Below are 13100 nucleotides of genomic sequence, written 5' to 3'. Positions count from 1 at the left end.
ATAGAACATTGCATAATCTTTGTTTATTGACGTCGACCTAGTGGTCGAATTCAGTAGAATTCGAAAGTGGCATTGCTTTCCAGTTTTCGTTGATCGACTGAAATTTATCCAATGATATTAATTTATACCAACGTGTGTAAACAAATTATATATATATATATATTTATTTCTTAACATATAAAACATATAAAATACAATACTGCCAAGCTTATATTACAGCCATATTTTCTTTAAAAATTAATGCAAAATTCTTTCCAGAAAGTATTTTTAGTTCTGGCTTTCAGGATTGTCCAAACTGTTTTGATGTTTAACTGTTAAAACCAGGACTTTTTTAATTAATGCTCATATATTTTCAGGATTAAATAAACAGAAAAAAATTCATTCAAGAAATAAATGATGTCATAAAGAATGGAACGAACAATTCGTAAAACAGGAGGTCATGTTGATGGTAAGATTTTATTTTAATACACATAATTAAGAACTTGAATCTAAATTATGCAAATCAAAATCATTTAAATTAGTAAATAGAAGTATTCAAAAATAGAAGTAAAGCCACTTTTCACATCATTAACATACTGTCTGGCAGTGAGCAATATTTAATCTGTGATCCCTAGAACTGGAGCTGCAGAAGAACACACTGCACTACTTGCAGCAATGTTAAGGGTGTACATTGATACAGTACTGTAAAAAGGTATCTTAACATCAAACATCGTGCATTACCGTATTTACCGGTATATAACCTGCACATTGTATAACCCGCAGTTCAGCTTTTTTAGGGAGTTGCCTGCACCTTTGTATAACCCCATAAAATTTCAATCAATGTGTTTCACTTACCCGCACCTTTGCATAACCCGCATCGTGCTAAGAAAAAATTTCACCATATTTTTACTTACCCTAATCATTTTATAAACATGTGCGTGTATTCTGTGTCATTTTTTTTTTTATGCTTTAGACAAGTGGGGGACATTTAAACTCGTAAATTCCAAACACAAGACCCGAGTGTCTGAACTAGCGACTCTCTCAGTCTTAACTTCCTTGTCTCCGATTGCTGAAATAATAATGAATTAAAATTAATTTGAACAAGTCGATCTTTTGCTAATGCCAACAGTACAATGCCATTTTCTTTTTATTTGTAAACATTAGTTTCAGCCTATAATAACTCATGCTTCCTGTGATTAAACAAACAAACAAATAAAAAAAACACGCTGTCAGGTTATAAACCTAAAGTAAAATCTCTGTTTTTTATGTATATTTAAGGTTTTTTTTGCATAATAATAAACATTAGTTTCAGCCTATGATAACTCTTGCTTCCTGTGATTAAACAAACAAACAAATAAAAAAAAAAACACGCTATCAGGTTATAAACCTAAAGTAAAATTTCTGTTTTTTATGTATATTTAAGTTTTTTTGGCATAAAAATAAACAGCATAATAATTATCACGGATTGTCTGTAACAGAGATGTACGGAACGTTCTTTTCTAATGTTTATATAAGTCCGTTATCCATTTATATCTCAGCTATCAGAGTGTGCATGATAAAATAAATGGCGGCAATGAGGAGGAGATAGTTGTGTGTGTCTTATTAATTGTATTTTATATTTATTTTTCATATTTTCAGTGGCCATCTGTTGCTTGAAGGTAGCGAAGATAAAAAAAAAAGAAAATTATCACCTATACTTTAATTTTAACATTATTCAATATTTTTAACAGGAATTAATAATTAAGTCCTGGGCACTAGGTTGTGAAATACATGTCAATTAAACCTAAAATGATACCTGCTATATTGCTCTATTACCAGAAGCAAATCATTTCAATTTGCTCAATGTGATTGCAACAGTGGAAGTCGTAAAAATCAACTTAAAACCCGCTGGTTATATACCGGCAAATACGGTATGCGTAACACAATCGATACACAATAGCTTTTTTGTCCTAAAATTTTAATTGCGTTAACCTACAAGTTCCGAATAGATGCGCATGATGCATTGCAATATATTGAAGTGAGTAAATATATTTTTATCTTTCCTAATTTATAGCATAAAGAAACATTATTGCTTTTCTTAACAGACGATTTAAACATCATTTTTATGAAAATTTTTGGAAAACAAAGTTTCTGTTTTTGTAACAAAATCAGTTTTATGTCTCCTTTTACTAACCTAAGTTCTCTACTCTTCGCATGCTGTCACGTAGGTAATGTTTTTCAATTTCAATTTTAAAAAAACATATTTCAATACGCTTCTGATTTTTGTATTTCATAGTGTGAAGGTTTGTTTTTAAAACATTAAAAAAATGGTTCATATGCAGAGATTGTGATAGTTAACTTAATGAAGTAAAGATAAAAACTAGACGCCTACATAAACAAAATTTAATCCAAACTCGTTCCCAGGGTTTTCTTGTATTTGTATAATAGAACATAGTATGATGTAACATTAAAGATAGAGAACTAAAATTGGTTTTCTCCTTAATTATCCTTATTTTTTATTTTTTTCATTCTTGTTCACAGCAAAATATCCTTAAAAAATGTCAATTTGTCTCCTTAACTCTCCTTCATATCATTACTTTTCTTCTCATTTTATTAGTGGTCACCCTGTCACAGTGTTTGTGATAAAATTAATGGCAGCAATATAGAGGTTATAGCTTATTATTATTGTATTTTATTTTATTCTTTTATATCTTACGTGGTCACCTGTTGTTTGAAAGTAGCGAAGATAAAGAAAAAAAAAATAAAATGAATTATCAACGTTTAATTGTAACATTTTTTTAATATTTCAACGCCTTTTGATAATAAATTCCTAGGCACTAGGTGCTGAATTACATTTCAATAACACCAACAACAAATAACAAATGATACCCGCCATACTGCCCTATTACCAAAAGCAAATCATTTTAGTGTGCTCTATGCAAAAAAGAACTGACAATGAATTATCGGATTACGTTAAAAAGAAAGAGACAAAAATTTCACCATGTTAAAAAATAACCGACAATATTGTAAGGTTAAAACAATATTAAATTTTTTCAGACATTTTCAGACAGTAAAACCGTAAAAGACTTCAATACTAGCTTATAGTTTGGACAACTTGTTGTTTTATATTTAGTTAATATACAATTATTTACAACTAGTTCATAAAGCCCATGGAAATATCCACTGAGGCAGGATAAAAGTGAAAAGGAAGCGTTATTTAAATTTTGATGTTGGCAGCAACCCATCCACAAAAAAATATTTTAGAAGCTTGTTTTCACATTGTGTCTATTGCGTAGAGCTTAAACTGCTGATCAAGAAAATGTTTATGATCATGTGCTTTTGATGAGCGGTTAATGAGATGTAAGGGTTTAAAAATTTTGCTGATGTCAGCAATGGCCCATTAAAACCTAAAAATTTTTTTTAGATAATTGTATACCTGTTGACTTCATCAAAAAGATCATAAAACAGTGATCAAGACAATGTATAGGATCATGTACTTTTGACAAACATTGCAGAGATATTAGGGTTTAAAGGTTTTTTGATGACGTCATCAACTCGTTCATTCAGAAACGGATTTGGAGGACCAGGTTTTGGGAAACTTACCCAAATTGTTCCCAGGTGGTCCCTAGTTACCCACGCGGTGAAAAATTATTGACGTCACCACGTCACTTCCAAGTTATTTGGCCTCAAAATTTTAAGTACTATGCAATGGCTTCACCAATCTTCCTGAACAAATTGACGTCAGTCTAAATGCATTGACGTTCTGCTGTAACGTTAGAAAATTTGACATTTGAGACATACGTTTCGGCGATATCAGAGGAAAATAAACACACCCACTATGCCTGTTACAGACACACAGACAAACACAATCTCCGTATTATTATAAGAATGACATTGTCGTAAAAAAATAATATTTTTTTACAATTTAACATATGCGAAAGTAAGTAAATGAGAAAAAGCCTTGAGACTGTTTTTGTTTTATTTTGCAATCACAAAATTAATTTCAGTACACTCTATTGTGCATAATCATTTAAAGTTTTATTTTCAATTCTAACAAATTAAATGAAGCACCTGTTGTCTTTCAAGATATTTAATACAAAAATAAAACAAGAAAATTGTATAAAAAAGCAGAATTTGCATTATACTTATTTTTTCCACATGTTTAAAAATTTGAAACTATATTTGTAACGGTGAAAAATTATTTTATTCTGATTAAGGTATTTATTTCACAATATGATAAATAAAATTACCTTAGACAATCACAGAAGGCACAGTTTAGCATTCCCTGGTTTTGTTTATTTGGAATGCATTTGTTTACATCCAGCAGATGTGACACAAGTTAGTATTTTACCAAACAGAAAATCCTCATAAACACTGTCATGGCGGTGATCGTAGGGCTACTTTGATCTAAATATCTTGATCTACCACAATTTATATTCAAATAATAATGAACATTTTAAGCACAACTTGTTATCAATCGTTACTTCTCATTTAATTAAAGACTCTGCTTACAACCTCTTTGTATAAAGGTTGAATTTTCATGTCTTAAAAGTTTGCATTATGTTTGTTTCCCACACGAAACAAAGGAATACTCCATTTAATTATTTAGCTCTGTAATTTTTATTTTTTAATGTTGCATGCTCTCTTGCATGCAATTTTTTGTGCCAACTGTATATTTTCTTTGGAACCCAAAAAAATCTTTGCTGCCTGTAGAACAACTAATTAAATTGCCTTTGCTTTAATTTTTGTTTTAGATTTAGTTTTGGCATTAATTGATGCTGCTTACGACAAAAAATCTGATGTACGTCATGACATGACAACAGCCCTACACAATCTTGGAAAAAAACAACCAGAACTTGTCCTAAGCTCATGCAATATCTATTTACAGAAACATCAGAAGGTTGGTATCAGTTACACCTGAAGCAAATTTATAAATTTCGTGCAACATGAATTTTAAGGCATTTCAAACGAATTTGCTTGCTTTTGACAGCGTAGCATACATATTTTTTTATGTTTAGCTGGTTCAAGGCCACCGTGTCCTACTTCTTGACATGATGACAAAAATTATAAAAGATACAGGTTCAAACATCTCCTTAGATCTTTCCAAAGAACTGATTTTGTTGGCCTCAAACGAATTAACAAAATCGAAGGTATACAATGTTTTTATGTTTCCTTTATTAATTTTTTTGATGATGTAACAAAGTCTAATAAAAATAGTGATGGATTTTCAGGACATAGTTCCGGAATGGCAAACTGCTGCTTCCAACGTATTAGTTGCATTAGGTGCAAATTTCAGTCAAGAGGTAATGGTTGAGATGTTGCAGAAGATTATACCTGGGACATTGCCACATTACTTTGTCATTCTCACTATGGCAAATATGGCAAAGGAAAATGGTAAGTACTGTTGGTTAAATTGAGAAAATTAATACTGAGAAAAAGTAACAATATTGGGTGAATATTCTGCACATTACACATCACTCTCCAAAATTAACGTGTCCCATTTTTTTGCTAAAATCAGCAGCTGATAGGCTGGAAAGGCCTATTTTTTAGATGTGCATATGCTGAACGCACAGCTTATGATGTAACTGCACATCAAAATTTAAAAAAAACTATTCATCCCATAAGACTTTAAGTGATGCTAATTCCAAATATATTTATTAACTTAATGTTCATTAAGGGTTACTTTACAATTTTTTTAAAATATGTTTCCAAAATCTTCCATGTTTGCCAGTGTTTAGGGGTGACACAACATGACCGACATGTTGCTGAACATGCCAGTTTTAAATTTTCTTGGAGGGTGTTGCGGGTTCAGACTTTTTATAGTTGTAGCCAACAGTGTTATTCCTTTTATAGGAAGTTTAACTTTTTATCTTTCTACAACACGAATATAAAAACTTGCAAAGTCCCAGTGAACAGAAACTCTTAGGAAAATCAATAATGTATTAACTGTGTGCTGTAGTAATACTACTAGTGTTAATTTAATGACTGTTTTCAATTGTCTTTTTAGTTTTTGGTGTAGTTCCATTTTTAAAAGACATATTTAGCAGAATGTTGTCGATGCTTGGCATGGCAAAGGCTGACAATATACGTTGGGTTTTTGCAAAATGTAAGATTTATTAATTTTATTGTAAAGTTTAGTATGTATGTGCAGTATCATATCAGTGGTACAGGTTCAATGTATTAAGCTAAGACGGATTTGTTGTTCTTTCATGAAAGGCTCTAAACTTCTGTTCACCAGAAATTCCTGATTTTTGTGCGACATCTCAAGTTAAAATTTTCAGTTCCACACTGGAAATGTTGTGAATTAGATCTTAAGAAAAAGTATTTTTGTACTATTTTAGGTATTGGATCATTCAGTGAAGCAATTTTAGATTATTGTGCAAACTTGGAAAGTGCACCCTACCCTGATATTGCAAAAGATCGATTCTATGGAGAAATATTTACAGCATTTGAAATCATGTTTACTGTGTGGCTTACCTCATCAAAAGAAGCTAGGGTAGATATCTGATTTTTTATACTTGGAAACAACTTTGTGTGGAATAGTTTAAGTAAATTGTTGTAATATGGTGACTCATTAATTGAGCGCTTCTCTCGAAGAGTATATGCTAGTAAAATTAATTTTGTTTATCCTAACGCATTTTTGTTTGAATATATGGGATGCTCTCTAGGAAAATCAACCACTTCTATTTTTAATTCGTACTTTTAAAAAATAGAATTGCGTATTTTGTATTTTTAAAAATACGGAATTCATATTTAAAAATAAATGTATTTTTTAATACAAATTTCGTATATTTGAAAATACGAAATTCGTATTAAAAAATAAGTATTTCAAAAAATACGCATTTATAAAAATACGCTGTAGATTTAAAATTCGAAAACATATAAAAAAGTAAGGGATCGTCCCTGAGATCTTTTCATTTTTGAATTGAAACAATTTTCATTATATAGGAAATGTTTCATTATTTTTTTACATTGTATAATAATCGTATTATGAATCGAATTAAATTTTTTAATTTTTTTGCACGAACCGATTATATAATTTAATACGAAAAATGAAACGATTTTGAAACAATATTGTAAAAAAAACGTTTGAAACGATTTGATACGATTGTCAAAATATCGAAAGTAAGACAATGCTAAAGGTACATGACGCATTATTGAAACGAATTTTGAAATAAATGAACTAATTAAAAACCAATTTAACTTGTGAAATATAAACTTGTCTTTTCTTAAAAAGTTGCCGTAATCATAATCGTAACCGTATCATCATCATCATTATCATCATTCTCGGCTTAACGTCCGTTTTCCATGCTAGCATGGGTTGGATGGGGTATAATAATGACCCTCTTCCAATCTGATCTAGACTGTGTTAGATCTCAACTTTCTCTGTATCAAGTCTGTCCTTATAACCTCCTGCCAAGTCTTTCTCGGTCTGCCTCTGGGCTTTGCCCCAGGAACTATCAAGTCTTTACACTTTCTTACCCAATTATCCTCCTCCATTCTTTCCAAGTACCCCAGCCAATTCAATCTTCTTATCTGGTTACCATCTTTAATTCTATGGAGACTTAGCCTGCTTCTTAGCTCATCTGAACTCTTTCTGTCTCTCATACTGGCATTACACATCCACCTAACCATTCTCATATCATTCCTTTCTAAACGGTCAAGATCTTCCTGCTTCACTGCCCATGTCTCACTACCGTACAACATAACACTTCTTACACAGGCCTCATACAACCTACCTTTTACCTCAATTGACAGGACTCTGCTAGTCAACAAAGGAAGTAACTCTCTGAACTTTTTCCAAGCAGAACCTATCCTGCAAGTAACACTTCTTCCAACACCCCCTTCATTGCCCAACATATCACCTAAGTAACAGAAGTTCTTAACTATCTCTAACGAGCCACTGTTGTACATCATTAAAGCTGGAAATACTTCATTCTCTATAATCTCACATTTGCAATGCTTGCATACAAACTGAATGTCAGCTCTTAACCTTCCACTAATACTACTGCACTTCTTATGTACCCAATGCTTGCAAGTCTGACAAAAAATTGAGTTACTACCAACCCCTTTCCTGCAAACTCCACAAGGCCACTTTCCAACTGCAAGGTCACACTTGGCTGCAATGCTACTAATCATGACTTTAGACTTTGCTGTGTTTACCTTTAGCCCTTTCTCTTCTAGTCATTTCTTCCACTTCTCAAACTTTTCAACTAATTCTTCCATCGACTCTGCTATGAGAACCAAATCATCTGCATACAATAACTACCATGGACAACCTGTTCTGAACTCCATCGACAGGGCTTCTAAGACTAGAACAAACAACAAAGGGCTAAGTACAGAACCCTGATGTACACCAACATTTACACTAAATTCATCACTAAGTGAATTGTTAATCCTGACACGACTTCTAGCATTGCTGTACATAGACTGTACCATCGTAACTACCCACTCATCCACACCTAATTTTCTCATAGCCCACCAAATAACTTTACGTGGCACTCTATCAAAAGCTTTCTCTAAATCTACAAAGGTAAAATAGAGATTCTTTCTCTTTCCTAAATACTTTTCCTGAAGCTGTCTGAGTAAAAATATTGCATCCGTAGTGCCACGCCCTGGAACAAAACCAAATTGCATCTTATCTATATCAATTCTTTCTCTAAGTAACTTATCAATCACTCTTTCAATAACTTTCATTACTTGATCAACCAACTTCAAACCTCTATAGTTACCCCTTTCTAATGCATCACCCTTTCCCTTGAAACAATTCACTATTACACTCGACTGCCACTCACTCGAAATAGCGCCTTCCTTTATAATCTGGTTAGCAAGACTTGTAATAAGCTCAACTCCGATATATCCAGATGCTTTTACCATCTCTGCAACAATACCTGATACTCCTACAGCCTTGCCAATCTTCAATTTCTAATAGCCTCCACTACCCATTCTGTCTTGATCTGCATAGCTGGCCGTTCTACAATGACAAGAAAATGTGTATATGAAGTTTTAAAGTTGCCGTATTTCCTTCTAAAATGACAAGAAAACGTCCCTGCGAAGCTCTAAAGTTGCCGTATTTCATTCTAAAGTGAAGAAAAAAAGTCCCTGTGAAATCATTGAGCCAATTAAAAACCTATTAAAAACAAACTTGTAAGTAATTTTATTCAGTTTATTAAACCACTCACTTAATACACGTAACATTTTTTAAAAATACGAATTTCGTATGTTCTATTTTTTAAAAAAAGAATTTTGTATGTTTTTTTTTTAATAGAATTTTGTATGTTCTATTTCTATTTCGTATTTTAAAAAATATGTGTATTTTTAAAATGCAAAATCCGTATTTTTTAATACGAAATTTCCGTATTTCGTATTTTTTACTACAAAAAGAGATGTGGTCAATTTTCCTAGAGAGCATCACATATATGAATGTAAGAAGTAACAACATAATTTAAATATATTAAGTTATTTTTTAGACATATGTGTGCACTGATTATCAAGTATTTAAATTGTAAGCCATACTATCTAGGTTCGTTTGGCCACAGTTGAAGCATTTGGCCACATGGCACATTTGATGTCTAAGGAAAAACTAGAAGAATATATACAGAGACTTCTGCAGGGTATAACAAGCTTGTATAGAAGACATTCTGAACACTATGTTATTACACAGGTTAGTGAATTTTCTCGTAATTTTCATTTAAGGTAGCAGTAACCTATTTACATAATTAGTTATGAAAGGTTATTTTCAGACTATATATCTATATTTTTTCTGTTATAACACACTTGTCACGATTTTATAGCTAAAATACTATTATCTTTCACCAAAAATATTCAGCCTCAACAATTTCTCTTTCAAATAAAATTCATGAATAATTAATTAGTTCTGCCAAATATAGTTTAAGTCTACGCACTTGTGAAATTGTAGAAATGACAAAAGAAATGACGTAATTATTAAAGAGAAATGTTAATAACAACAAAGATGGCGTATTATGTAGAAATTTAAGACAATCTTGATTATGCTACACTACACGAAATTTAACTTTTGATAGCATTTTTATTTAAAATTTTCAGACATGTTTGGTGAACCATGCATTTGATACAGTGTGCGGAAATCTTTTTAGTCGTAATATTTTTCTTTTAACAGCGTTCGATGCAGCAGGGAATGCTAACAAAGAATCTTTTGAAAAAAAGGCTATTGTTAAAAAAATATAAATTAACAAAAAAACTCACTGATTTAACAGGGTTAACCAAAGGTTCATTTAAAAACAGAAGCTGATGATGTATTAAGTATGTATTAAGGCCTATATTTTTAGGAAATAGTAAAAAAAAAATGGTATAAATAAAACACTGAGTAAATAATTCAGCTATTTGGACAGCTAAAAAAGGGTTACTGCCACCTTAATGTAAAATAATGAAAATTACTTTATTTCTGATTTTTCAATTTCTAAGCAACAAAGCGAAATTTGGTATGAAGCTATTCTGTGCCTTGTTTATAGAGAAAAATCGTGACATTTATCATTAAACAGCTTTAAGTAATCACCTATTTCTGTGTTTGCAGTAGTGCTCTCGCTCTACGAAATAACATAGTTTGAACCTGTTAAATGCTCTGATAATACTTGTGCATTTTACTCAGTTTGTATCTTTTTAATCATAATATATAACTTTAGGTGGTTTTCTCCTTGTGATAGGATATTATTTTCTGGCATTATTGGTGGTCCAAACAACTCAATATTTTTTCCTAGTAATTTTATTTAGACAACAAGTGGCCACTCAAATAAGAATTAAAATTTCTGGGAATTTTATCAGACACGTGTTATTGCATGTGCATGCACTCACACATGCGCAACAGTTTTTCAGGCGTATTCATCACAGGCAAAACAAAAACAAATGTTAAAGCAAATGTTCAAAGTTTTAAAGCTAAAGCTTTTCAGAGTAATCCATTTTCAGTGCTGTTAAAGAAGGGAATTTCACTTGGCCTAAAATAACCGAAGCAGCCTTTCAATTGCTGATGAATGCCAACCCGTTAATAAAGCTGGTAAATAACATATCACGTCAGTAAAAAGTCGCCACCACAAACATGTTTAAAGTAGAAATGCTGCAAAGTGAATTAGACATGCAGAAGAACATAGAAATGCATTTGCAGTATGTTGAATTAAAAAGATTGAATTTTTTTAGCTATTTTAATGCCAGTGTGAGATTTCACTTTGATCTTTTTGACTATTGGAAACTCACACTGACGTAAAGTTTCACTTAGGTTTGAACATGTATCCACTAATGGAAGTTTCATATGAAGTTGAATTGGGTTTACTTTGCCAACAATTTTACGCCAGTGTGAGTTTTATCTTGGGTATGTGTAACCAGCCTTCAAGTAATTCTGTAAAAACATTTATTCTTAATAACCTTCTGCATATTTACTTTTAAACATTTTGCTAGCTATAACTAAAATTTCATGAATGAAGCTAATTAAAAGTCATCTTTTACGAGTTTCTTTGTAACGGTTTATTAAAAAAGCAACATTCGCTTACCACTAACACGCCATTATTTTTTAATATTTATGCCTGAATTATTCTCCTTTTCGTGGTAATTGTACTGATTAAAAATAGATATTGTGTGTTTGGTCAGTAATCATTAGCAAGAAATATCAAGGCCATGATATTTTACTGCCTAACGAAACGAAACGGAAAATCAATTTAAACTAACATAAAACAAGCATGGAAATAGTTTTGATAAATAAAGAATTTAAAGCTTGAAAAGTTGAAAATGAATTTGACTTGAAAACTAGAGAATCCTTTTAGTAAGATAAGTTTATTTCCATTTCTTTGTTCATTAGCAATAAGCCCTAAACATGCCTTAGTTGCTAAACATTACTGTTTTGATTTTATGTCACAATTCAATATATACTAATTTTGCGTCAATACTGTGTTGTACTTGTCATTGAACTCAACTATCTCATAACCTTTCAACTGATAATTTTTCCTATGCATTATTTTCAGCTTTTGGCTTTTTAAATTTTCTTTAACGACTTTTATAAAAATATGGCTGTAAAACTGTTCTGTGAGTGTACAAAACTTTGTTTGATGGTGGAGCTATTGTTTTACACTATTAGGCCAAACAACGTGGAAACAAATTGAATTAAATGTCTGCTCATGTGTAAGTAACTAGGGACCAAAGACCAAATGGAACCAAAATGTGTTCAAATGGGTCCTGAAGCTGGGTCAATTCGCCCATTTCGGGACCGAAGGGTAGATACCATCATTAAAATTCAAATGACAGATCTTTTTTTTTGTTCATATGCCTTATTGGAATGTTTTCATCGGTATTTGAACTGGCTTAGTTTTCTATCAAAAAAGTTGTACATAACGATGTTATTAAGCTATAATCTTGTTACACTCCCAAATAGTGTTTTTTACTTTGGTGTGTATATCGAATGTTTTCGTAGGCTATTAAGTTAAAGCACAACAAAAAAGCTTATACATTACAGAGAGGAAATAAAGACAATATAATTTATCCTTCTATGTAATTCTTTTTCGGTCAATCTGAAAAATATAGTGGAAACTAAATTTAGCTTTCTGGCAAATTTTCTTATAAATAATATATATGCAACACTCGAGGCGTGTTTACACTTCGTCATTACAGGTGACTTATGTTGTTTAGTTGTCTGATTGTGTTTGTAGATTGTAATTGCACATTTAGACAAGGCCTGTTACCCTATTTCAGTCATTTGCATTGTTATGACATTAAATAATAAATGGATAAAGAAAAATTTGAAACAAATACTAAGCCTATTTTTTCTGTTTGCAGCCTCGTGTTGTAATGTTTTTATGATACGTCAACATTTCACGCATGAGCAGATAAATGATTTTGTAATCACTGTACTGATTATAACTGTTTTCTTAATAGTCATTATGTATGGTGTTGAGTGCAGCTTGTACAGATGGTTCGATGATGTTGTTACCAATACTTGATCAAATGATGAATGGTATTCATGTACAGGTACGCATTGAAGTTATCAAATATTGCTGAAACTATAGAATTCGTAATGCTTCATACTAATTCCACGTAGCATTTTGTTTAAATATGATATTGGTTAAATAAGAATCAATAAAGGTACAACCACATGTATTTAACTTTAAGTTGATAATATAAAA

The 13100-nt window shown here is 31.4% G+C and overlaps 1 protein-coding gene across 1 annotated transcript in view; it reads left to right on the top strand.

The window, feature by feature from the left end:
* Nucleotides 1-355: 355 nt before the first annotated feature.
* LOC130614789 (maestro heat-like repeat-containing protein family member 1) overlaps nt 356-13100 on the top strand; it is a 37245-nt gene continuing 24500 nt past the window's right edge. Inside the window, exons 1-8 of the mRNA XM_057436249.1 lie at nt 356-448; nt 4713-4858; nt 4977-5108; nt 5190-5352; nt 5966-6064; nt 6300-6454; nt 9482-9622; nt 12853-12945. Of these exons, the coding sequence (XP_057292232.1) occupies nt 409-448; nt 4713-4858; nt 4977-5108; nt 5190-5352; nt 5966-6064; nt 6300-6454; nt 9482-9622; nt 12853-12945 (969 nt within the window). The 5' untranslated portion in view covers nt 356-408. The remainder of the gene's footprint in view (nt 449-4712; nt 4859-4976; nt 5109-5189; nt 5353-5965; nt 6065-6299; nt 6455-9481; nt 9623-12852; nt 12946-13100) is intronic.

This window comes from Hydractinia symbiolongicarpus, chromosome 11 (assembly GCF_029227915.1).
Source record: "Hydractinia symbiolongicarpus strain clone_291-10 chromosome 11, HSymV2.1, whole genome shotgun sequence".
NCBI lineage: Eukaryota > Metazoa > Cnidaria > Hydrozoa > Anthoathecata > Hydractiniidae > Hydractinia > Hydractinia symbiolongicarpus.
Note: the sequence above shows the minus strand (reverse complement) of the source record. Positions and strands in the feature narration are given on the sequence as shown.